Genomic DNA, 25,550 nt, shown 5'->3' with positions numbered 1-25,550 from the left:
TTCATATGCCGAATTCGAGGACGTGTTCTCCAAGCAAAAGGCGGAAATACTTCCACCTCTTCGCAAATTTGATTGCCCCATCGAGTTGTTACCCGGCACTAGAACGTATCCTCTGTCTGTACCAGAAACCCGAGCAATGTCGGAGGATATCCAAGAGAACCTGGCTAAAGGTTTCATTTGTCCTTCCACTTCCCCGCGGGCGTGGACCTTTTCTTCATCTTGAAGAAAGATGCGTCTCTAAGGCCATGCATCGATTATCACTGCTTAAATGCCATTATTTGCAAGGACGGAGCTGTTTGACTGCCTCCAAGACGCCACCATTTTCACTAAGCTAGACCTGCGAGGTGCTTACAACTTGGCCTGCATATGTCCTGAAGACGTCTGGAAAACAGCGTTCAATACCAGGTATGGACATTACAAATACCTCATAATGCCATTTGGACTTTGTAATGCCTCTGCGGTATTCCAAAGCATGATAAATGAAATCTTCCGCGACTTTCTCTACACCAAGGTCATCGCTTACTTAGACGACATCCTCATTTTTGCTAAAGATCTGTCCACTCACCATGCTGAAGTCCGCATGGTGCTTCAGCGCCTGCGGGAGAACCACTTGTTTCCCAAGCTCAAGAAATGCCTACTTGAAAGGTCGAGCTTGCCTTTCCTAGGCTACATCATCTCCCAGTGTGGCTTCACAATGGATCCCACACGTTAAAAGGCATCCAGGAATGACCTAGGTGTTGCATGTCCTTTTAGCAGCAGGCCCATGACCAGGCCTACTCACCTCCAGTGCCTGCCTCCCAGATCCAGCCCGTCCTCCCTGGCGGCGGTGGCTAACCGCTTTTGCTCCCGTACCCCCGCTGCCTTCTTGGCTTCCCTTGGTCCCTCTGTGGGCTCCTCAGGCTCTCCCTGCTCTTTCATAGACTCCTCCAGTTCCCGGCGGGTCTCCCCATGTGCCACGGTGCGACGCCACCATCCAGTGGCCTGCTTTCTCCTAGGCATGTGCACGTACGTGCCTCTTTCTCTTTTAAAGGAGCTGCGGCAGGAATCCAACCTGTGGCCCCAAATGATGACCTCATCAGGCCCTGCCTCTTAAGGCTACTCATTCCTTGCCTTGGCAACAGGTCTCCAAACTTGTTGTGTGCTCGTTGCTCATCCTAGTTCCTGACTTCGTTCCTAGTTCCTGTTCTGATTCCATTCCTGGTTCCTAACTAGCCTTGCTTGGACTGACTTCTGGCTTTGACCCCTGCTATGCTTGGACCACGCTTGGACTGATTACTGGCTTTGACCCTTGCTTCATTGGAACTGCGCTCAGGACTGATTGCTGGCTTTGACCCTTGCTTCTTTGGAACTACGCCCCAGACTGAATCCCATCCTTGGCTCTTGCTCCACTACACCTTGACTAGCTCTGCCACCTGTCTCAACTCAGCCTGTTCCCGACTATGCCGTCATTATCTCTTGGATTTGGCCCTCTCAGGCTCCGCGATTCTGCTGTCTGGGCATCACCTACTCTTGTGTCTGACCCTACTTTGGTGCCCGGATCTCTGGACCCCTGCCTCTGTCCCTCCAATACCTCTGCTGGTCCCTGGCTACCTACTACACCTCCTACTGGGAGTCTCTCATGGAGGCCTGCCTAAGACCAGCCGGCCCCAGCACCGAAGGGCTCAACCTGCGATGAACATGGGCTGGTATTGGCGAAGCTATAGTCAGTCTCCACCTCCTAGTGTGCTCTGCCTCCCAATGGTGGGGACCCATGGGGCTTGCCCTACGGGTAGCGTCAACCCCACCTCGGTCCAAGGATCCACCACCAGTGCAACAGGTTGCCAAGGCCCTGGATTCGGCGGAGCCGTCCACCCTCCAGACCATTCCAGGCCTGGTTCTGAAGATCCAGGAACAGCAGCGGTTCCTAGAGGCACTGGCCTCTTCCATCGAGTGCCTCCACATCCATCTTGATACCCATGCTTGTCCTACAGTACAGTTGTCCGCACCGCACCACCCAGCCCTCAGTCTTCACCCTCACCCTCCAGGGCTCTGCTGGCCCTACCCTCTCCACCCCATTTCAATGGGGACCCCAGGCTCTACAGAGGGTTTATTAACTAGTGCTATATGCAGTTTGCTCTGCAACCTTCCATCTTCCAGGATGAGTTGGTGAAGGTTACCTTCATTCTTTCATGTCTGGAAGGCAAGGCGCTGGCAAGGGCATCTCCTTTGTGGGAGTATTTGGATTCTGTCCACCAAGAGCTGTCACGCTTTGTGACCGTCTTTCTTCGGACCTTCGACGACCTGGGCAGGCAGGCTGTAGCTAGTTCCAGCCTCCTATGTTTGCGGCAAGGCCAATGAGCCCTCAATGAATATACAGTCGAGTTCCGGACTCTTGCCACAGAATTGGCTTGGCAAGAGCACTGCCTCTGAGCCATTTATCTGGATGGTCTGTCATCTCAATTCATGGATGAGCTCGCAGCCCGTGAGCTACCACCTTCCCTTGAGGACCTTACCGACTTTGCAGACCGCATTGACCACCGCCTCCAGGAGCAACACTGTGACATTCAGGCACCCTGAAGCCCCACTGCGGAGCATTCCCGCTCTTTCTGCAGCAGGATCTTCTCCCAGCGGAACCCCGTCATCTACCAAAGCAGAAGAACCCATGCTGCTGGGCTGAGGGCATCTGTCTCCAGAGTAACACCTCAGACGTAGGGAATTGGGTCTGTGGGGCTTCAGGCCACTATCTTCTGTCTTGTCCCGTCCATCCAGGAAATTCCCTGGCCTAAGTTCAGTCGGGGTCCTGAACTTGGGTGCTACTACTCCAGCCCCTCAACTGACTCTGCCAGTCACCCTGACCTGGGATTCTCGCTCCTTCCCAGCCTTGGCTCTGATCGACTAAGAAGCAGGTGGGAATTTCATTATCAAGGAGCTGGTGCACCTCCTAGGCATTACCACTCACACTATTGAAACTCTGCTAGGCATTGCCTCCGTTCATGGTGACCCGCTGCCCGGAAGGATTTCCCAAGTGACAGAATCCATCCGTCTCCTCACCGGAGCTCTATACGAAGAAGAGGTCGAGCTTTTTGTTCTAGAGAAATCCATCCATCCTGTGGTCTTGGGATTACCATAGCTCCAGCACCACTACCCCCAGTTTGACTGGGAAAGCTTACAGCTCACCGAATGAAGCCAAGCCTGTTGTCAGACGTGCCTCAAGAAGGTGGCACCTTCTCCCGTGATTCCCTTCACGTTGGCTACTTCTAGTCTTCCTCCTCTATATGCTGACTTCGAGGATGTATTCTTTAAGCAGAAGGCAGATATACTTCCTCCTCTTCGCAAGTTTGATTGTCCCATTGAGTTGCTGCCTGGCACCATGCCTCCTAGGGTAGAACTTACCCTCTGTCTGTGCCCGAAACCCAAACGATGTCAGAATATATACAAGAGAACCTGGCTAAATGTTTCATCCATCCCTTTACGTCGCCCACAGGTGTGGGCTTTTTCTTTGTTGCAAAGAAGGATGGGTCTCTAAGACCATGTATTGGTTACTGTGTTTTAAATACCATTACCGGTAAGGACAGGTACCTTTTACTGTTAATCACGGAGCTGTTTGATTGCGTCCAGGGCACCACTATTTTCACCAAGTTGGATCATCAAGGCGCCTATAACCTAGTCCTATACGTCCTGAAGACATCTGTAAAACAGCATTCAATACCAGGGATGGACAGTACGAATATCTTGTAATTCCATTTGGACTTTGTAATGCCCCTGCAGTATTCCAACGCATGATAAATGAAATCTTCCGCAACCTCCTGTACACTAAGGGGTAGATTTTCAGACCGCGCGAATAGGCGTACTTTTGCTGGCACATCAGGCGCAAGCAAAAGTACGCGGGGTTTTAGTAGATACGCGCGGAGCCGCGCGTATCCGCTAAAATCCGGGATCGGCGCGCGCAAGGCTATGGATTCTGTATAGCCGGCGCGCGCCGAGCCGCGCAGCCTACCTCCGTTCCCTCCCCTCACCTTCCCCTCCCTTCCCCTACCTAACCCACCCGCCCGGCCCTGTCTAAACCCCATCCTTACCTTTGTTGGGGGATTTACGCCTCCCTCTGGGAGGCGTAAATCCCCGCGCGCCAGCGGGCCGCTAGCGCGCCAGGACGCGACCTGGGGGCGGGTCCGGAGGGCGCGGCCACGCCCCCGGACCGCCCCGGGCCGTAACCACGCCCCCGGACCCGCCCCCGAAACGCTCCCGGCACGCCCCCAAAACGGCGCTGCGCTCGGTCCCGCCCCTGACACGCCCCCGACACGTCCCCCTCCGAAAACCCCGGGACTTACGCGAGTCCCGGGGCTCTGCGCGCGCCGGCAGGCCTATGTAAAATAGGCTCACCGGCGCGCAGGGCCCTGCTCGCCTAAATCCGCCCGGATTTGGGCGGATTTAGGCGAGCAGGGCTCTTAAAATCCGCCCCTCAGGTTGTTGCGTATTTGGATGACATCCTCATCTTTTTGAAGGACTTGACTACACACACCATGCCGACATTCGCACGGTGCTCCAGCACCTACGGGAGAGCCATTTGTTCGCTAAGCTCGATAAATGCCTTTTTAAAAAGTCCAGTATTCACTAATCACCAACCAATCTCTTTCCCTTGTGAAAATATTCTCCAACACCCACTGTTCAAGGGAAACCCTTGTTCAGTGGTTTTGTGCGGTGGCTATGTTTAAGGACAACCACTTTGTAATTGTCCCTCTTTATAGCCCTGTATATTGCTCTTTATTATTCACTCTTTGAGTCCATTTTCTCTTTTTTTACTTTTTTTATCCTTTTTATTATTATTATTATTTCACTTCCCCCTGGCTGCTTATCCGACCCAACCAACAATTTTTCCTTGTATCGCGTACCTATCTAGGCTGCCGCCCTTATTGCTTCTTATGGGTTTGGATCCGCCTGCCCGACATTGGGCAAGACATGTTTCGGCAAGACATTGCCTGCTTCAGGGACTGCGGGAGAATAATCTGCTGTGTCCGTACCGGGTTCACAGTTTTAAGATGTTTTTTTCACATTTATTCAATTTTCTTAACGTGAGCGACACCTTCATCTTCTTAGTCCAGCTTCATCTTAGTCCGCCTTCATCTTCTTCATCCAGCTTGCCTTTCCTAGGCTATATTATCTCTCAGCCAGGTTTCAAGATGGATCCCAGCAAGCTAAAGTGCATCCAAGACTGGCCCTGGCCTATGGGCCTCCAGGTGCTCCAGAGATTCCTAGGATTTATCGCCACTTTATAACAAACTACTCCCTGCTGGCAGCAGCCCTCACAGCCATGACCTGTAAAAGCAGTGACACCAAGAACTGGTCTCCTGAAGCCCTCGCTGCCTTCCAGAGCCTAAAAGATGCCTTCCTTTCAGGATCTTGCCTATGCCACCCAGATCCGAACCGCCCCTTCATTGTGGAAGTAGACGCCTCAGCTATATGGTCTGGGGCAGTTCTGAGCCAGTACGTGACCCAAAGAGTCCTCCATCCATGCTCATTATACTCCCGCAAGTTCTCCCCCGCTGAAAAAAATTACAGCATAGAGGATAGAGAATTGCTCACTATCAAGCTCGCCCTCAAAGTGTAGCGTCCCTGGTTGGAGGGCACTCAGTTTAACTTCACGATCTTTACCGTTCATAAAAATCTCGAGCATCTTCGGCATGCCCAGCATCTCAATGCTCGCCAGGCCCGCTGGACACGCTTCTTCTCCCGATTTAATTTTGAGCTCCGCTATCATCCTGTGGAGAAGAACCTCCGAGCGGACACCTTGTCCTGCTCCTTTGAGCCTGAAGATATCCAAGATGAGCCATATCACATCATTGACCCAGCTAGCATCTGTCTACCTGCCACCATTACGGTTCCAGCTGGAAAAAACCGTGGTTCCTCGCTGGCTCAGAGAGAAGGTTTTGCGCTGGGCACATGATTCTAAATTGGCTGGTCACCCAGGATATGCCCGAACCCTAGCTTTACTACTGGTGGCCCACCATGTCTTCCGATACCTGCGCCTATGTGGACTCTTGTCCAACATGTGCCCAAGAGAAGCCACCAGTGGGTCATCCCCGGGAAATCCTCCAGCCACTGCCTGCACCCGAAGAGCCTTGGACCCACTTGTCCAGAGACTTTGTGGTGGTACTTCCAGCATCCAAGGGAAATATGGTCATTTGGGTTATCGTGGACCGATTCTCCAAAATGGCTCATTTTGTTCCTTTGCCTGCCTTACCATTGGCCCCAGAGCTAGCACGTCTGTTCTTTTTACACGTCTTTCGTCTGCATGGTCTACCCACGGACATTGCCTCTGACAGAGGCCCTCAGTTCATCGCCCGCTATTGGTGTTCTCTATGTAATAAGTTTGGGATCACCATCAGCTTGACTACAGCGTACCATCCCCAGACCAATGGCCAGGTAGAGCGGATGAACCGCTCACATAAGAGTTTCCTCCATGCCTATTCCAATGACCAACAAGACAACTGGGTAGAATGACTTCCCTGGGCAGAATTCTCCCATAACTCCCATATTGCAGCAGCTACCGGAGTCACTCCGTTCTCACTCATATATGGCAGCCAACCCTGACTCCCACTACCGATTCCGCTATTGGTGCCTTCTCCTGCGGCCCAGGCCACGGCAGTCGCTTTGGACCCAGAGCCAAGAAATCCACAGATGCTCGGCGTCGACTGGCTCCAGAGTTCCAGCCAGGCCAAAAGGTTTGGACAAGTACCCGGAACGTCTGATTTAAGCTTCCCTCACAGAGATTTGCACCTAGATTTATAGGACCATTTCCGGTTACCCAGCGTATTGGGCCAGTTACGTACCAGCTCCGTCTGCCACCAAGCTTGGGAATACACAACACTTTCCACGTCTCCCTTCTTAAACCACTGGTACCCTCCTAGCCATCACATAAAGCTCCCAAACCTACCCAGGTTGCTTCTGAGACCGATACAGTCTATCGAGTCCATGATGTTTTAGATGTCCGCAGAAGAGGCTGCCTTTGGAAATACCTTTTATCCTGGGAGGGCTATGGCCCTGAAGAGAACTTATGGGAGCCAGCAAATAACATTCTGGACAAGGGGCTCCTCCATCCGGGCAAACCCAGGCCTCCAAGAGGGGGGGCGTAAAGGAGGGGGGTACTGTTGCGGTGTCCCCATCGTGGCAGGCCAGCGACCGGGACTACTTACCTCTGGCGCCTGGCTCCTGGACCCAGCCCACCCTCCCTGGAGGCGGTGGCTAGCCGCTTGCACTCCCACACCCTCGCTGCCTCCTCGGCTTCCCTTGTTCCCTCTGTGGGCTACTTGGGCTCTCCCTGCTCTTCCACGGACTCCTCCAGTTCCCGGCAGGTCTCCCCATGTGTGCCGCGGGGAGACGCCACTGTCCAGTGGCCAGTTTCCTCCTAGGTGCATGCGTCTCTTTCTCATTTAAAGGAGCTGCAGCGGGAATCCAACCCATGGCCCTAGATGATGACATCATCGGGCCCTGCTACTCATTCCTTGCCTTGGCAACAGGTTTCCACGCTTGTTGTGTGCTCGTTGCTCGTCCTAGTTCCTGACTTTGTTCCTGACTTCGTTCCTGGTACCTATTCCTGACCTTGGATCATGCTTGGACTGACTTCTGGCTTTGACACCTGCAACGCTTGGATCACACTTGGACTGATTACTGGCTTTGCCCCTTGCTTCATTGGAACTACACTCAGGACTGATTATTGGCTTTGACCCTTGCTTCGTTGGAACTACGCCCTGGACTGATTCCTGTCCTTGATTCTTGCTCCACTAGGCCTTGACTAGCTCTGCCGCCTGTCTCGACTCAGCTTGTTCCCGACTATGCCTTCGGTATCTCTTGGACTTGGCCCTCTCAGGCTCTAGCCTTCTGCTGACCAGGCATCACCTGCTCTTATGTCTGACCCTCCTTTGGCGCCCGGGCCTCTGGACCCCTGCCTCATCCAGACCTGCCTCGGTCCCTCTGATACCTCTGTTGGTCCCTGGCTACCTACTACACTACCTACTGTAAGTCATCTCACGGGGGCCTGCCTAAGACCAGCTGGCCCCGGCACCCAAGGGCTCAAACTACGGGGAACATGGGCTGGTATTGGCGAAGCTCCAGTTGGCCTCTGCCTCCTAGTCTGCTCCGCCTCCCGATGGTGGGGACCCATGGGGCTTGCCCTACATGTAGTGTCAACCCCACCTTGGCCCAAGGGTCCACTACCATTTCAACACTAGGCCTGTGGGCCTTCGAGCACTCCAAATGTTCCTAGGGTTCACCAAGTACTATCGCCATTTCATAGTGAATTACTCCCTGTTGGTTGCACCTCTCAGAGCCTTCACCTGCAAAGGCAGCAATACCAAGAACAGGTCACCTGAAACCCTCGCTGCCTTTCAGAGCCTGAAGGACACCTTCACCCTTGTCTGCGTCAACCGGATCCGAACCGCCCCTTCATCGAAGTGGATGCCTCTGCTATAGGGGCTGGGGCAGTCCTGAGTCAACACTCGACTAAAGGAGTCCTCCATCCATGCTCCTTTTACTCTTGTAAGTTCTCCCCCGTCAAGCAAAATTATAGCATAGGGGATTGGGAACTGCTTGCTATCAAGGGCACCCAGTTCAAGTTTACAATCTACACCGATTACAAAAACCTTGAGCATCTCCGACTTGCTCAGTGTCTCAAAGCTCGCCAGACCCTCTGGGCATTGTTCTTTTTCCAACTCAATTTCGATCTCCGCTATCGTGCTGTGGAGAAAAACCTCCGAGCAGACGCCTTATCCCACTCCTTCGAGGCTGAAGACACCGAAGACAAACCATGCCATGTCATTGATCCTGCTCGTATCTGTCTGTCTGCTACCATGACCGTTCCAGTGGGGAAGACAGTGGTACCTCGATGGCTCCGGGAGAAGGTGTTGCGCTAGGTGCACAACTCCAAGTTGTTATGGTTTGTTGTTATGTGGACCCTGGGCCGAGGTGAGAGGTGTCACCACCCACAGGGAGGAGCCCTGTGGGCCTCACCATCGGTAGGCGTGGATCCAGCAGATGTCAGAGACAGCTGTGGAATAGAGTCTTTATTAGATAGATAGAAGAACACAGCCCGCGGAGCGGGAGTGCAAGAGAAGTGGCGATGTCAGAGTAGAGGTATATACCGGGAGGGAATACCTCAGAGAAGGAGATCCGGTAGTGGCCCGCAGGCAGGTTATGCTAAGGAAATCTCTTCGTAGTGGTGATAGGTCGTGACCTGCAGCACAGAGTACACCGAAGGAGTTTCTCAGTAGTGATGATATGGTAGTGACCTGTAGCACAGGAAATACCCAGGTAGTCTCTCCGTCGTGATGGTATGGTAGTGGCCTGCAGCGCAAGGTACACAGAGGGGTTCCCCAGAGAGATGGTATGATGGAGGTCCAAGGTACAGCAACGCGGAGAGAGTCCTGGAAGCGGTAGTGGCCTGCAGCACAGGGTACACCAGAGTAGTTCCTACTAGAGAGAATACAGTAGTGGCCCGAGGAACGGGGTACACCGGAGAGGATCCTACAAGAATTGATACAGTAGATCCGTGGAGTTAGGTACTCAGAAGGGTAGTTCCAGGAAGGGTCCCAAGGAGCGGGACAGACAGCAGTCCAAGGCAGAAGGCCCTCTGAGGAGCAGATAGCCCGAGACGAGGAAAGGCCCCCGAGGAACGAGTACCCAGAGTGTCTCACGCTGAATGCAGGAACAGGAAGTCCGTGAGCGAGAGCAGATTCAGCAATGAGGGAACGCCTTGCTAACTCATTGATAGGCAGAGCCAGTCAGCTTAAGTACAGCAGAGAAGACATTATCAGGAGGGGATGCCCCCGAGGTTCCCGCCATGCAACCCTACCAGACCAACTAGAAAGCAGCACCAAGCCAAACTCCTGACACCCTCCCCCAAAATCATCAAACATGCCACTATTAGAGAACGATCATTCATCATAGCAGGGACGTCCCACTGGAATAATATGCCCCCTCACCTACGTCAGGAGCCATGCCATAAAACATTCAAACAGAATCTTAAAACCTGGCTCTTCAAACTAGCATACCCTGACCGACTATTCCCAAAGATATACACCTTATCCCTTACGCCCTACCTGACTGACACACCTTTATCGAACTTAACCACCCCAGACCCCCCCCATCCTCTCCTCCTCCTACATCCCTGTCCCCCCTCTTCCCTCCCTCCCCCCTACCTCCTCCCACTTCATCCCTGCTGACATCCCTCTCCCAAGCGTTCACCGCTTATATCCCTCTCATCATGTTGATGATTTAATAATCATCCTTCTTCTCTCATTTTAAAGAGTTAATATTTAACCTCTTTCTATAGTTGACCTAGTTTACCTCCTGTTTGTTTGACATTAAACTATTGTAAAGCTTGTTGCTATGTTATGTTACAATGTGAACCGGGGTGATGTTTTTTCCTAACGTGCCCCGGTATATAAAAAATCTTTAAATAAATAAATAAATGATGTATACAAGAGTGGCGCACTCGCGCCTATGTGACATCTGGGGCAAGATGGCGATTGGCAGCGCCCACGCTGTCCCAGGAACATCAGGCAGGTCGGCAATCGCTGGCAGAGGTCACCGTTCTCCCCAGTACTGACAAGGCAGCAAAGAAAGAGGTGAGCATTAGTGGTCACAGCCGTCTGCATCTGACGGGCATAACAGTATCCCCCTTCTTAGGGCCTCTCCCCGGGGGTTTCAGTTTCATAGGATGAGATTTGTGGAATTGTTTGATCAATTCCTTGTCGAGAATATTGATCGCAGCTTCCCAACTATTTTCCTCTGGACCAAAACCATGCCATGAGATAAGGTACTCCCAACACCTGCCACACTTTCTGACATCCAGGATGTCCTCGACCTGGTAAGTGATGTCCTCTTCAGCTGTGAGAGGTTGCGGATCAGGTGGTTTTTGTGAGAACTCTGACAGGATGAGCAGCTTTAAGAGGGAGATGTGGAAGGCCTTGTGGATTTTAAGTGAAGGAGGTAACTGGAGGCTGTAAGTAACTGGGCCCAGGTGGCGAAGTACCGAGAATGGGCTGATGTATCTGGGTGCAAATCGAGTGGAAGGCAGTTTCAAGCATATGAAGCGGGTACTACTGAGCCACACTTTGTCTCCAGGATGCAACTGAGGAGCTGCCCGATGGTGAGCATCATAGAACCTTTTAGCCTTCTGGCCAACCTGTTGGAAGAGCTGTTTGGTGTGCTCCCAGAGCTGGTGCAATTCACGTGCCGAAGTCTGTGCAGCAGGGGATGATACTGACAAAAGCACTGGAAGAGGAGGTAGTGGTTGGCGTTCTTAGACAATTTGGAAGGGTGACAATCCAGTAGAGGCATTAAACTCCCCTGGGCTGAGTTTAATGCAAACTCAGCCCAGGGGAGCAGTTTGTACCAGTCAGTCTGTCTGGAATTTACGTGCGCCTGAAGAAACTGTTTTAAGGTGCAATTAATTCTCTCAGTTTGTCCATTAGCCTGCGGATGGTAGGCAGCTGTAAGATCCAGAGATATGTCAAACTTCTTGCATAATGACCTCCAGAATTTCGCTGTAAATTGGAATCCCACGGTCTGAGAGGATGTGTCTTGGTAGGCCATGAAGGCGAAAAATGTGGCGGATGAATAGTTTTGCTAATTCTGGGGCCGAAGGTAGTCTGGGTAGTGCCACGAAATGAGCCTTCTTAGAAAAGTGGTCTATAGTGACTCATATGGTGTTATTACCACTGGACGGAGGTAGATCGACAATGAAGTCTGTGGCTATATGTGTCCACGGCTCGCGAGATGCGGGGAGTGGTTGAAGGAGCCCCCAAGAGCAGCCTGCTGGTGGTTTTTGACGGGAACAGGTAGGGCATGACTCTACATAAGCATGGACATCTTTCTTCATAGTCGGCCACCAGTAGAACCTTTGTAATGTGGACAGCGTTCTGGCTTGCCTGGGATGGCCGGCGAGCAGAGAGTCATGCGCCCATTTGAGGATCTTCTTTCTGAGTGATTGCGGAACGACAATTTTCCTAGCTGGAACCGTGAGTGTAGCAGAGAAGAGCACCCTCATAGGGTCAATAATGTGGAGTGGAGTATCTGGAACATCTTCAGAGACGAATGAATGGGATAGTGCATCAGCTTGGGTATTCTTTTCAGCTGGCTGGTATCGTAAGAGAAAATCGAACCGGTTAAAAAATAGAGATCAGCGAGCCTGCCTGTGATTCAAGCGTTGAGCGTGACAAAGGTACTCGAGATTCTTGTGGTCGGTGTAGACTGTGATTTGATGTTGCGCTCCTTTGAGCCATGGACGCCACTCCTCGAAGGGTAACTTTATTGCCAAAAGTTCCTTGTCCCCAATTCCGTAGTTTCACTCCACAAGGGAAAAACGACGGGAAAAAAATGAACAAGGGTGTAACGTGTGGTTGGCAGAGTGCTGACTGAGGGCATCCCCCACCCCAACATCAGAAGTGTCTACCTCTACGATGAAGATTTGTCGGGGATCCGGGTGGCGCAAGCATGGTTCTTGCAAGAATGCCTCTTTGAGTCTTTGAAAGGCCATCACGGCTTCAGGAGACCACTGTGAGGGATTGACTCCCTTTCGAGTCATCGCCATAAGTGGCGCGGTCAAGGTAGAGTAGTGTTGAATGAACGATCTGTAATAGTTGGTGAAACCCAAGAATCTTTGCAGGGCCTTGAGGCCGGTGGGTTGTGGCCAGTCCCGAATGCTCTTGGTTTTTTGGGGATCCATCTGAAATCCTCTGCTGGAGACTACATAGCCTAGAAAGGGTACAGACTCCTGGTGGAAGGAGCACTTCTCCAATTTAGCATATAACTGGTTGTCTCTCAATCTTTGTAAGACATTGGCGATGTCCAATTGGTGGCTCTGAAGGTCTTGCGAGAAAACCAGGATGTCATCCAGGTATACCACTACACAGCGGTAAAGCATATCCCTGAAGATTTCGTTCATCATATTTTGAAGTACTGCCAGGGTGTTGCAGAGGCAAAATGGCATTACTAAATATTCAAAATGGCCATCGCGGATGTTAAATGCGATTTTCCATTCGTCACCCCGGCGTATCCTGACCAGGTTATATGCTCCTCGAAGGTCTAATTTAGTGAATATTTTGGCTCCTTGGAGCCTATCAGAAAGTTCAGAGATCAGTGGCAATGGGTATCGGTCCTTCTGGGTGATCTCATTTAAGCCGCGGTAATCTATGCATGGGCGAAGGGAACCGTCCTTCTTACCCACAAAAAAGAATCCCGCTTCGGCAGATTTAGAAGGCCGGATGAAGCCTTTTGCCAAGTTCTCTTGACTATATCCGGACATAGCTTTTGTTTCCGTCAGAGAAAGTGGGTAAACCCTTCCTCTGGGTGGTTCGGTGTTGGGTAGCAAGTTGATTGCGCAATCAAATGAGTGGTGAGGTGGCAAGGTATCTGCAGCTCTCTTGGAGAATACGTCTTGAAACAAGGAGTACTGTATCGGAAGGCCCGGAAGAGAAGTGGTGGTAGTCAGGCACAGCATCGGAGTCACAACCTCTAGGCACTTTCCATGGCAGGATTTGCCCCATTGAGCCAACTGTAAGGTGCTCCAATCGAAGTGTGGCGTGTTCATTTGTAACTAAGGTAGTCCGAGCACCACAGGGTGTATGTCCTTATCTAAGACCAAAAAGGAAATGGTGCAAAGTTGGATTGGTGTGGTTGAGAGGGTAACTTCGCCTGGTAATGGCTCGCCGTGAATCAAGGACAGTAGCAGTTCCGTGGATGTCCGGATGGTGGGGATTCGTAGGTGCTCCATGAGTTGTTTGAGTATAAAGTTCCCACCGGCCCCGGAGTCCACCAAAGCTAGAGTATGGAACTCGAGGGCTTCCGAATTTATGGAAACTGGTAAGGACAGTGGAGGAGATGGCGCAGTCAGGCCTAGGAGGAGTCCTCTGGCTGATCCTAGACCTGGGAGTTTCCTGGACAGAGCGGACAGGAGGGAACCGCATGGCCTGGCTGGCCACAATACATACACAGGCCTGATCTTTGCCGACGATGTCTCTCCTTGGCATATAGATGACTGTGACCCAATTGCATCTGTTCTTCCTCTTCGGTACTGGGATTAGGAGCAGTCTGAGTGATGGGTGTTGGGCGAGTATGTGAAGTGCTGGATGGCATCTTCTTGGGTCCCTTAGTCTTGAGCGACCGTTCACGCAGCCGACGATCAATGCGAGCGGCCAGGTCAATGAGGGAGTCCAAGGTCTCTGGAAGTTCACATGCTGCTAATTCGTCTTTGATGCATGAGCTTAGACCCTCCAGGAATATAGCACGCAGGCAACCCATGTCCCAGTGTAATTCTGAGAAAAGGGCCCTGAACTTAATGGCATATTCAGTCAGAGGTCTGGCACCCTGTTGTAGGTGCAGGAGTGCGGATCCAATGAAGGTCTTGCGAGCGGGTTCATTAAATACAGAGTGAAATAGGGCAAGGAAGCCCAACAAGTCATTGAGGATTGAATCCAGATGTAGAAGCGCTAATCCAGGCCCCAAGGAGCGGGAGGCACAGAGACAGGATACCAATGTGAAGCACGGGGATCCGTAGAGCAGGAACAGTGGGTCCGGAGTACTGGAGCAGGCACCAGATAGGAACCATGGAACTCGTTGCCAAGTCTGTTAGTGGTGGCTGGAGGTAGTCCTTAAATATTCCAGGCCCGTGATGGCATCAGCCGGGGACGAGCCTGAAGTTCCTGCCATTGGCCCTTTAAAGGGAGGACAGATGGCGCACGCCTAGGGAGGCTCAGGGTCGGAACGCTGGTCGGTGGCGTCCCACCTGCCACGTGGAACACGGGGAGCCAGGAGGAACGCGGCGGCCATATAACTAAACATTGTATCATGCCTAAGGTACATTAGCCAAAACGCAAAATTAACTATTCTCCGATAATGTTTTAGGTCTTCCCAAAAGCTTGTCAGATCAATGCAACTTCATCTTTTTTCTGAAAGTTAAATAAATTTCTTGTAAATGAATTTCAACAGAAAGAACATTTCACAATACAGGGCCTGCAACTGAGAACATTTTTGCCTGATTCTAAGTAACAAAGTTTAAAAGATGAAACTGTCAGTAAAGATTGATTCAAAGATTGAAGCAATATCCAGGATGCCACATTGTTTTTAAATCACTTTTTTTTTGTATGTTGCTACCAAAAATACTTCCATCTGTTGGCAATGTTTCCTAGTGGTTTTTCCCCTGTTTCTTTAGGGGCAGCTTGTAGCTAGGGCTTACCACATGTGAGAACTTCACATCTTGTTTGAACTCTGAGAAAGTGAAGTTGCTTACCTGTAACATGTGTTCTCAGCAGAATGTAAGTCCTCACTAAACCCATCCACCTCATGTTAGAGATACTTTTCTACTTTATGAATAAGCAGCCATGTTAAGAACTGAGGGGGCCCTGTACAATTTGGTCACACAGGTCATACTGCACATGCTCAATCCAGCATGCCAAAAGCTTCTAGAAGCTTTTGTCTAATCTTCTCGTACCAAGATCCAACAGATGACATCAGCCTCATATGAGGACTTACATCCTGCTCTCCTCAGAGAACTCATATTACAGGTAAGCAACTTCATTTTGTTTGCTGATCCTTGGGGCTGGCCCAGTGCTTTGGAGCCAGCCTTGGTAGCTCAGTGACAGAGCCATGTATTGTCATTGAGAAAGGGACTTGGGTTCAATTCCCTGGGTCTGCCAGGCCTGAAGATGCTATGAAAGCAGCGTTCAAGCCCTTGGGGTGGAAAGAGTCAAGGTCACTGTGCACTGCATTAGGGACACCTAATGGCTGGATTTAGAGCCCAGGATTGCATAAGGACTGTTACTGCAATGACTGGACTAAAATACGTTTGTCAGAGGAAATAAAACAGGTGACAAATTCCCCAGGTAGTTACAAGTAAAGACTCCTGGCACCAGATCACAGCCCTGGTTCTGACTGAATTAGAAACCCGAAGGAGCAGGAGGAAACAGCAGGGTGGATAAAAAAAGTCTGAAATGTTTATTGTTGGCTCTCATTGCTTCAAGACCATGTCCTTAATCAAACAAAAACTAACGTCGGTATTCTCTCTTTTTTTTTCTCCAAAACGTTTAAGTGTTCAGCTCTATAATATTCCAAGTTCTTACATGGTTTTTGTTTTCATTTTATTTTGTTCTTTTTTTATATATGATTGCATATCCAGGTTGCCTTACCAGCAGTTGTTTGGAGGTGTGACTGCATTAAGCAAGGACCAGTTCCAAAAAATCAATGGCTTTCCAAATAATTACTGGGGATGGGGAGGCGAAGATGATGACATCTCTAATAGGTAAACCTGCAAACTAAGGCACTAATTCTCAAAAGCATTTACATGCTTAAAACTGGGTTTTACACGTGTAAATGCACTTTACCCATGTAAGTGGACTTTTGAAAATTGCTGCAGCATATGCCATTGAATTGACAATAGGATTTACCCACATTTAGGCGGTTATTTACTAAGCAGTTTTCCCATAGACACAAAATGGGAGAAACCCTTTAGTAAATGACCCCCTTAGTGCACTGACATAGATAAATGGCTTTTGAAAATTGCTATGATAGTATATTACATTTACATGTGTAACTCATTTGAAAATTCATCTGATATTCTTTCATTTTAATGCTTGTTTATGGTGTTCAGTTCTTCATGTTTCCACAGACTGGCCTGGTAGCACGCAAGTATGCTGCTCCTTCCTGAGCTGCCAATGTGTAGCAGCTGAGCCCTAATTTTTTTTTTTATTTTATTTTAGCTATTTCTGGATGCTAGGAAAAGATCAGAAGCAGGGTTTTTATTTTCCAGGTCTAAATGTGGAAAAATCTGGCTATGTGTATGTTATTTTATGTTAAACATATAGAGGTTTGCTCATATAGATGTTTGCTCAGAATTTGGAGATAATTTAATATAATTAGTTTTAATAGCTGCCAGTGAAAGAGAACTGACAATAGGTTTGCCAATTATTTGGATTTTCTCTGGACGGTACAGAATTTCAAGGCAGTATTCAGAAATTAGATGGAGGGCTAAAATGTCTGGAAATTGTCCGGTCCAGCATAGTAGCTATTAGGGATGTGCAGAGCAAAAGTTTATGTCCATATGTCAATATGTCCAAAGGGGGTCCCATTTGCGGTCAATATGGACATAAAAAAAATTAAATGAGTTGGGTATATGTCCATATGTGCAAAAAAAAAAATTTAAACCCCCTCACCCTCCTTAATCCCCCCCCCAGACTTACCACAACTCCCTGGTGATCGAGCGAGGAGTGAGGACGCCATTTCTGCAATCCTTGGCGAGAAGCATGTGACGTCGGCGCCACGTCGAGTGACGCGGCGTCACGTGATTCCCGGCGAGTTCGCGCCGGGAATCACGTCACGTGATTCCCGGCGAGTTCGCGCCGGGAATCACGTCACGTGATTCCCGGCGAGTTCGCGTCGGGAATCACGTGACACCGCGTCGGAGTGACGCGGCGTCACGTGATTCCCGGCTTTGTCGCGCCGGAAGGCTCGTTCGGCCCAAAAAGAACTTTTGGCCAGCTTGGGGGGGCCTCCTGACCCCCCCAAGCTGGCCAAAAGTTCCTTTTGGGCCGAACGAGCCTTCCGGCGCGAACTCGCCGGGAATCACGTGACGCCGCATCACTCGACGTGGCGCCGACGTCACATGCTTCTCGCCAAGGATTGCAGAAATGGCGTCCTCACTCCTCGCTCGATCACCAGGGAGTTGTGGTAAGTCTGGGGGGGGGGATTAAGGAGGGTGAGGGGGTTTAAATTTTTATTTTGGCTCAACAATCGCGATTTCCAACATATCCAACATAGCTATGTTGGATATGTGGGAAATCCGATCGTTTATGTCACATCACTTTTTTAAGTTAAAAAAAAAATATGCGTAGCGTTTTACATATGCGGTCAATACGAATGCACATCCCTAGTAGCTATGTTGACATCCACATCTCCTAATTAATCTGAAGGAACAGTGGTTTTACTCCACAGCCTGTGGTTGGGCTAAAGCATGATCGGGAAATTGCCTGCATTCTTCCCCTTTCCCTGTTGAAGCAAAAAGCCCAGGCCCTGAGTCTCCTTCTTTAGCTGCTGGCATCTCCCTTCCCACCCATGATGCACAAGAAAAGGCACAACGCAGCCATCAATGCCTCATCTCCTCCCCAAAATGCACAAGAAAGGCCTAGAGGGGCATCAGTACTTCCCCTCCTGCCTGCAGCACACAAGAAAAGGCCCATTGGGGCCATCGGTATTTCCCCTTCCACCCACCACATAACAAATAAAGGCTCAGCGGGGCCATTGATGCCTCCTCTCCTGCCTGTGAACAAGGAAGGGTCCAGTGGGAAGCATAGACCCAGTGAGTGAGAGCTTGTGTGTGTATGAGAGAGTGATGTTGGTGTTTGAGGTAGTTGTCGGTGGATCCTTGGGCCAGTGGCAGATGACCACGCCCCCGGGGGAAGATCCTGAGAGGGACCACCGGTTAGGCTCAGAGTATGGAGACAGACACACACTAGTTCTTTTATTATACAGTATATTGAACCACCAGAGGTGGCAGTAGTGAGCTGGAAGTGCCCGGCAGGGCTGTAGTCCCTCAGGCACTGGAACAGCGATCCTGGGTAACTGAGCGTAGAGAAACTGAATATAGTGAGTAGGCAGAGTATGCAGAGTTCAGGAACAGAACCTTGATGGTAACACTCACACAATAATCTCTAGGAGTAGTCCAGGTGTTGGAATGAGTTAGGCCCTCGAGGAGAGAGTACCTGGTTCCAGGGAAAGCTCTGAGAGAGAGATGGTAACTCACTGGTGTAGTAGGCAGCGATGATTTCCAGGCAGAATATGTATTCAGCAACCAATCCGGGAACATGGGCTCTCGAGGAGCGAGTATCGGTTCCTGACTGTGACCTGAAAAACAAAGAGAGAGCAAGGCCCCCGAGGAGCGGGTACCCCTGGTAAGTCCGAGGAGGTAGAGTAGCTAGGAGAGAGCGGAACTGGTCCTGAAATCCAACTCCTTGCTAATTCGATAGTTATCGATTTCTGGGACCTTATATATCTGGTATGGATGACGTCATCTCAGGGGGACGCCCCTGAGGTTCATGCCACTGCTGGTACATCAGTTGGGGCCACGCTGCGCGTGTGCCCTTAGACTCTTGTGAATCATGGCAGATTGCAGCGTCAAGCCGCTCTGGAGACACCAGGAGAAGTCGGCAGAAAGACGCCGCGGCAGCCAACCTTCCACTTGAGCAAGAGAGAGTCGCCAAGGAGGTAAGGAGGACGTAGTGGAGACATCGAGTAGCGACGGTCACAACAGTACCCCCTTCAAAGGGTAATTTCCTCTTCAGGTACCAGGCTTGGGTTTAGAAGGATGCGCGAGGTGGAACTGATGAAGCATCTCTTTGTCCAGAATATTGGTCTGAGGATCCCAAGAGTTTTCTTCGGGGCCGAAACCTTCCCATTTTAGAAGGTATTCAAAAGTATTGCCTCTTTTACGAACATCCAGGACCTCTTCGAATTTGAATTCTAGGTTGTCTTCTGCATTCATGACAGGTGGATCTTGAGGAATGGAAGAAAATTCGCTGAGTATATGTATGTCAGCAGCAGTGGATTGAGCTGCTGGGACGTCACTGAGCTTCAAAAGATGACACAGTAATGGATCTTCCAGCTTGATGAAGGGACTCCTCATGTCTTCCACCAGACGTCTGAGAATGAAGTTGGCTTCTGCCCCTTCAGCAGGAGTCCGAACTGTGACCGGTCCGTGAGTCAAAGAGACTGGAAGAGAAAGCAGAGGAGTAGGCATGGTATGACCTAAGAACAGTCCTCCTGCAGGACTTAGGCCCGTCCGTTTTCCGGACAAATGGGACATGTAGAGACATTATGGCCGGGCTGACCATAGTATGTGCAAAGGCCGTGCTTTTTACGAAGTCTTCTTTCTTTGGAAGATAAATGTCCATGACCAAGTTGCATCGGTTCCTCTTTATCAGCAGCAAGAATTACTGGAATCATCCGAGGTGCAGATATAGAACTAGCCTGTTTCAACCCAGGTAACACCTTAGGCCAGAGTTCCTTCACTTTGTCCCGGAGCCGGTGATCAATCCAAGTAGCCAAGGCTACTAATTCATCCAGCGAGTCAGGTGTTTCGCGAGCGGCCAGCTCGTCCATTAAACGAGTATCCAGGCCTCTGCAAAAGAGTGTTTTGAGACATTTGGGGTCCCAGCGAAGTTCTGCTGCAAGAGTTTTGAACTCAATGGCAAATTCAGCCAATGATCTGCTGCCTTGCTTCAATTCCACCAAAGCAGAACTAGCTACAGCAGTTCGAGCAGGGTCATTGAAGACGGATTTAAACAAGTCCATAAATCCTTCTATGTCCTACAAAATGGAGTCCTTGTACTCTCACAAGGTAGATGCCTAAGACAAGGCCCTACCATCCAGGTATGAAAGGATGTAGGTGGTCTTGGAAAGAGCCGTAGGAAATAAAGATGGCTGTAAGGCAAAGTGCTTGCAGCACTGGTTTAAGAAGCCCCGGGCCTTCTGAATTTCACCAGAAAAGCAGATAGGAGCCGCCAATGGTACAGCAGTTTTCAAAGTTACCTCCTGTAACTGACCTTCTTGGTTGGAAGCTGTGCCTTGAAACTTCTGTGTGTGTAGCTGATGAAACGCTGAAGTAAATTTCTCCAAGGCGTCTTGCTGCTCCACGATGCGCTGGGCCAGGCCCGGTGTGGCCTGCAAGGCATTACGTTGTGCCGGATCCATGGAGTTAGCAATCTGTTGGTGTTTGAGGTAGTTGTGGTGGATCCTTGGACTGGTGGCAGATGACCACGCCCCCGGGGGAAGATACCGAGAGGAACCACCGATTAGGCTCGGAATATGGAGACAGACACACACTAGTTCTTTTATTAAACAGTATATTGAACCACCAGAGGTGGCAGTAGTGAGCTGGAAGTGCCCGGAAGGGCTGTAGTCCCTCAGGCACTGGAACAGCGATCCTGGATAACTGAGCTGTAGAGAAACTGATATAGTGAGTAGGCAGGGTATGCAGAGTTCAGGAACAGAACCTTTATTTAACAGCTTTTCTGTACCGACATTAAAGTACACATCATATCGGTTCACATAATAACAAAAAGGTGGAAAGTACAATTAACAGGGGAGAGGGAGAAGGACAACTGATAGAAGGTCCAAACTACGAACCTGAACAAACTAACTGAAGGAGAGAAGCTTGATAGAGGTAACATGGTTAACAAGAATGGGAGTATGTAGATTATACAAGGTTATTTGATTTACAAATTTACAATTGGGGCTGAATAAAATTCCATGGTCAACTGGGGTGATTTAGTCCAGAGAAGCCTGGTTTTAGTCTGGAAAAGCCTGGTGGAAAAGCCAGGTTTTTATCAATTTTTGGAATTTAAAAGGGCTTTGGTCTAGACGGAGGTTGGGAGGAAGGGAGTTCCAAAGGGTGGGGCCAGCAATGGAGAGGGCACGCGTCCTTGTTGCTGAGAGACAGGCTTTCTTAAGTGTCGGGACTTGTAGGATGCATTTGAAGTTTGTTCTGGTGGGGCGGGCAGATTGAGCAGGTTGGAGTGGTTTATTGAGCCATAGGGAGTTGTGAATGTAGATAGCTTTATGAATGAGGGTAAGGGTTTTGAACAGGATATGGGAGGGGATGGGGAGCCAGTGCAGGTCTTTGAGGATGGGGGTTATATGATCTGATTTACCTGCATTACTGATTATCTTGGCTGTCGCATTTTGAAGTTTCTGGAGAGGTCTGATGGTGGAGAAGGGAAGGCCAAGTTACAAAGAGTTGCAGTAATCTAGCTTTGATGTTAGGGTCGCTTGGATAACAGTTTTGAGATCATGAGTGTGGAGTAGGGGCTTGAGCTTTTTTATGACCATGAGCTTGTAAAAACCTCCTTTTATGATGGAGTTTATGTGGCTCTTGAGGTTCAGATGAGGGTCAATGAGAACGCCTAGGTTTCGTACAGAAGCTTGTGAGCTGAGAGAGGTGAGTGACGGCTTTGATGGTTGGAAGCAGTGTCCCTGCTGTGGGTGGCAAGGAGTGGCATTGGGAGTAAGTGACGTGGCTCGTGGGGCCTTCCTACAAGCCGTGCATCATGATAGTACACCCCCCCCCCCCTCCCAGAGTTCTCCCCAGTCTTCTAGGCCTGGGCTTCCTGGGAAATCTCTTGTGAAACTCACAGATCAGCTGCGGGGCCTGAAGATTGGAGGCTGGCTCCCAGGAATTTTCTTCAGGTCCATAGTTTTTCCAGGTGATTAGGTATTGAAGCTGATTCCAGACCATCTGGGAATCCAAGATCTCCTGGACTTCATATTGCGTACCCATACAAAAATATGGTCACATGCTCAATTTTATTTTTATTAACTCTGAATTCATTTATAAACCTTCCATAGATTTAAAGTTATAAATTATACCCTGGTCAGACCATTTTTTAATCCTCATATGTTGCCCAATTAATAGTAGAAATTTGATGGATCAGAATAATTTTCCAAAATTTCTTAAAAGAAAAAAGGTTGAACCAGATCAATTTCTCGCTGCCTTTTTTCCAGCTATTCCAGCTATTGGCACTGAGAGCTTTAACAGCGCTGTATCAGTACAGAATACATCCTTTGATAAGACATTAGATTTTATTGCTCCTGAAAACATATTGAAAACAGAATGCACCGTGGTTTACTTCACATTTAAAAATTATGAAAATAACAGTGAGATGTCATGAGTGCCAATGGCTAAAGAATTCTTTGCTGGCAGGAATTAACACATACATGGATTTTTAATCTAAATATAGAAAGCAAATTGATATGGCAAAAAAATTAATTTATTCGGAAAAAACTCAGTCAGCTAATGGCAACCCTGCCATTTTGTTTAATATTGTCAAATCTTTAACTTCTCTAAAACAATATACCTCTCATAATATTGATAACACTGTTTGCAATAATATTGCTCACTATTTTAAGGAAAAAGTAATTAATATTTCTGCTGAATTCTCTCATCTTCCCATTCTGATGGATGTTTGTACTTGGGATACCTTTGGAGAAATTGGTTCATTAACGATTTCGCAATAAAGCCTTCCTCGAGTCCTTTAAACCCATGTCCAACCTATTTACTAAAAGGAAGCACCTGCTCCCAGGGGGTGGAGCACTGGAGGAGACAGAGGCTAGGATGAGCTTCACCACTGGAAGCCCACCGCCTCCCCGGGTGGAGCCCATAGGGACCTGGGCCACTTGGACTTAGGTGGTCCTCACAGGGTCTCCTGAGGAGATAGTAGACAGGCTTGCCACGGACAACAAGGAAGCATGGTCAGACTCGAGGCTGCAGGTCAGCTGGAGCAAGGAGGACCAGAACAGCATAGGCGATGACAAGGCAAGGAACAGAGCCAGAATCAGGAGACGTGGTCAAACAGGCAGAAGTCAGAATCCGAGGGTCAGTCCAAGGAGCGGTCAACGAGGCAGGGGTCAGGTTCCAGAGGTCAGACGAGGTCACGAGGCAGGCAGAGGTCAGGATGCAGGCAGCAGACAGGAAGGTCAAGGAACAGGCCCGGTCGGTACCAGAGAGTCAGTCTGAGGGTACTACCTGGGAGATGAACAGACAGACGCAGGAACAGAAGGACGCTGGAACAAGGCTGGAATGGTAGGATGCAGGAACAAGGCTGGAACAGTAGGATCCTGGAACAAGGCTGGAACAAGACTTAGAATGCAGTGACAATCTAGCATACAATTCAATGCCGACCCAACTGCCAAGGCAAGGAAGTGCAGGCAGGGACTTCCTTAAGTAATTCCTTCAATCAGGGCGCGCCACGGAACTAGGACCCAACCCTGGCCCTACAAGAGGCTGGGCTGTCTGCGTGCATGCGCGTAGGGGCGTGGCCAACGCCAAGGGAGATGCTGAACTCCGGCGTGAGGCCTGGTGCACAGTGGAAGGCCCAGCAACCGTCGCCGTGGGATGCCAAGGCCTGGAGGAGCTCGCGGCTGCCGCTGGGGAGGCCTACCCGGGACCTGCAGAGGAGCCAGAGAGATGAGCAGGCCGTGCGCGGGCCGGACACAAACAGGGCGCACAACAGGTTACCTATATCATTTCGCATTCTTACCATGATTCACAATCTGCTACAAAATAACTCTTCTATCTGGCTTTTCACAGCTCTTTGTATAAATAAACCCGGAAGACTCTTCCATTCGGCAAACAAAATATTCTTGATATTACCACAACCAAAATAGCAAGACTCGATCTGCCAGAAGAAGCGCTTTTTCAATCATTGGCCCTATTCTATGGAGTGCAGTACATGATTCACTCCGTTTAATTTCTAACCTCAAGGCGATCAAGAAAGACCTAAAGACCTTTCTTTTTAAAAAGGCTTTTGATATTGTAAGCTAATATTCCCTTATTTGATGATATTTACAAGAATTACTTGTTACCTCAGTCTGCTTTGAAATTGAAGGAAACAGCCAGAAGTCCAACTTCTTGGTGAAAGCTAAGGAATAACTTTAAATTATCCTTATTATAGAGGGCTTGTTACATTTTTCTGTTTTGGTGTAGTGCTAGCCTTATCTGTCTATTTTTCTAGATATTGATATTGCTGCCTTAAATTGCTGTGTGTTTGTCTAAGCAAAAAAAAAAAAAAGATTGATTGGCTAAACAGCTATTGGCAGCTAACTCAGTGCATTGTAGGGAGTAATCAGGTCTTCAGTTTGCCTTGAAATTGAAGGAGACAGCCAGAAGTCCAACTTCTTAGGGAGAACTAAGGAAAAAGCTTAAATTAGCTAGCCAAATCTGGGGGAGGGTCTGTTCAAAATCAAAAGCAGATACAGTGTCCAAAGAACAGCCCTGGCCACTTTAGCACCAGTGATCATCAAACAGTATGATTTCATATCACAAATAGGATAAGGAGAAGAAGCACGAAGACCCGGGTTTTGCAGTTCAAAAACATGGACTTTGATGAAATGGGGAAGTACCTGGAGTAAGAACTAAAAGGCTGGGAGAACAAGAGAGCTGTGGAACAACAATGGACCAAACTAAAAGGAGCAATTACCAAGGCAACTAATCTATATGTTAGAAAAGTAAAGAAAAGCAAAAGAAAAATGAAATCAATCTGATTCTCAAAGGAGGTGGCTGACAAAAGGGAGTAGCACAAGGAAGAATATCTGATGGAACTGAGGGAGACAAAGAAAGTAATCAAGAAAGCAAAAAGTCAAGCGGAAGAAAGGATTGCCAAAGAGGTAAAGCGAGGTGACAAAACATTTTTCAGATACATCAGTGAAAGAAAAGTCCAAAGTGGTATATTGAAATTGAAAGGTGAAAAGGATCAATGGGTGGAGACAGATGAAGAAATGGCAGAAATATTAAACGAATACTACAGTTCGGTGTTCACTAAAGAAGACCCCAGAGAAGGACCATCGCTAGTTAACAAGAAACTGGAGGGGAGTGGAATAGATGAAACTCCGTTTATGGAAGAGAATGTATGGGAAGAGCTAGGAATACTAAAGGTAGACAAAGCCATGGGACCTGATGAGGTTCATCCCAGGATACTGAGGGAGCTCAGAGATGTGCTAGCGGCTCTGCTGTGTGACCTATTCAATAGATCCCT

The 25,550-nt window shown here is 49.3% G+C and overlaps 1 protein-coding gene across 1 annotated transcript in view; it reads left to right on the top strand.

The window, feature by feature from the left end:
- Positions 1–25,550, top strand: part of LOC115092865 (beta-1,4-galactosyltransferase 1-like) — a 222,746-nt gene that overhangs the window by 181,449 nt on the left and 15,747 nt on the right. Inside the window, exon 4 of the mRNA XM_029604243.1 lies at positions 16,148–16,270. Within this exon, the coding sequence (XP_029460103.1) occupies positions 16,148–16,270 (123 nt within the window). The remainder of the gene's footprint in view (positions 1–16,147; positions 16,271–25,550) is intronic.

This window comes from Rhinatrema bivittatum, chromosome 1 (assembly GCF_901001135.1).
Source record: "Rhinatrema bivittatum chromosome 1, aRhiBiv1.1, whole genome shotgun sequence".
NCBI classification, from domain to species: Eukaryota; Metazoa; Chordata; class Amphibia; order Gymnophiona; family Rhinatrematidae; genus Rhinatrema; species Rhinatrema bivittatum.
The sequence above is the reverse complement of the archived record's forward strand: the minus strand, read 5'-3'. Positions and strand labels throughout refer to the sequence as shown.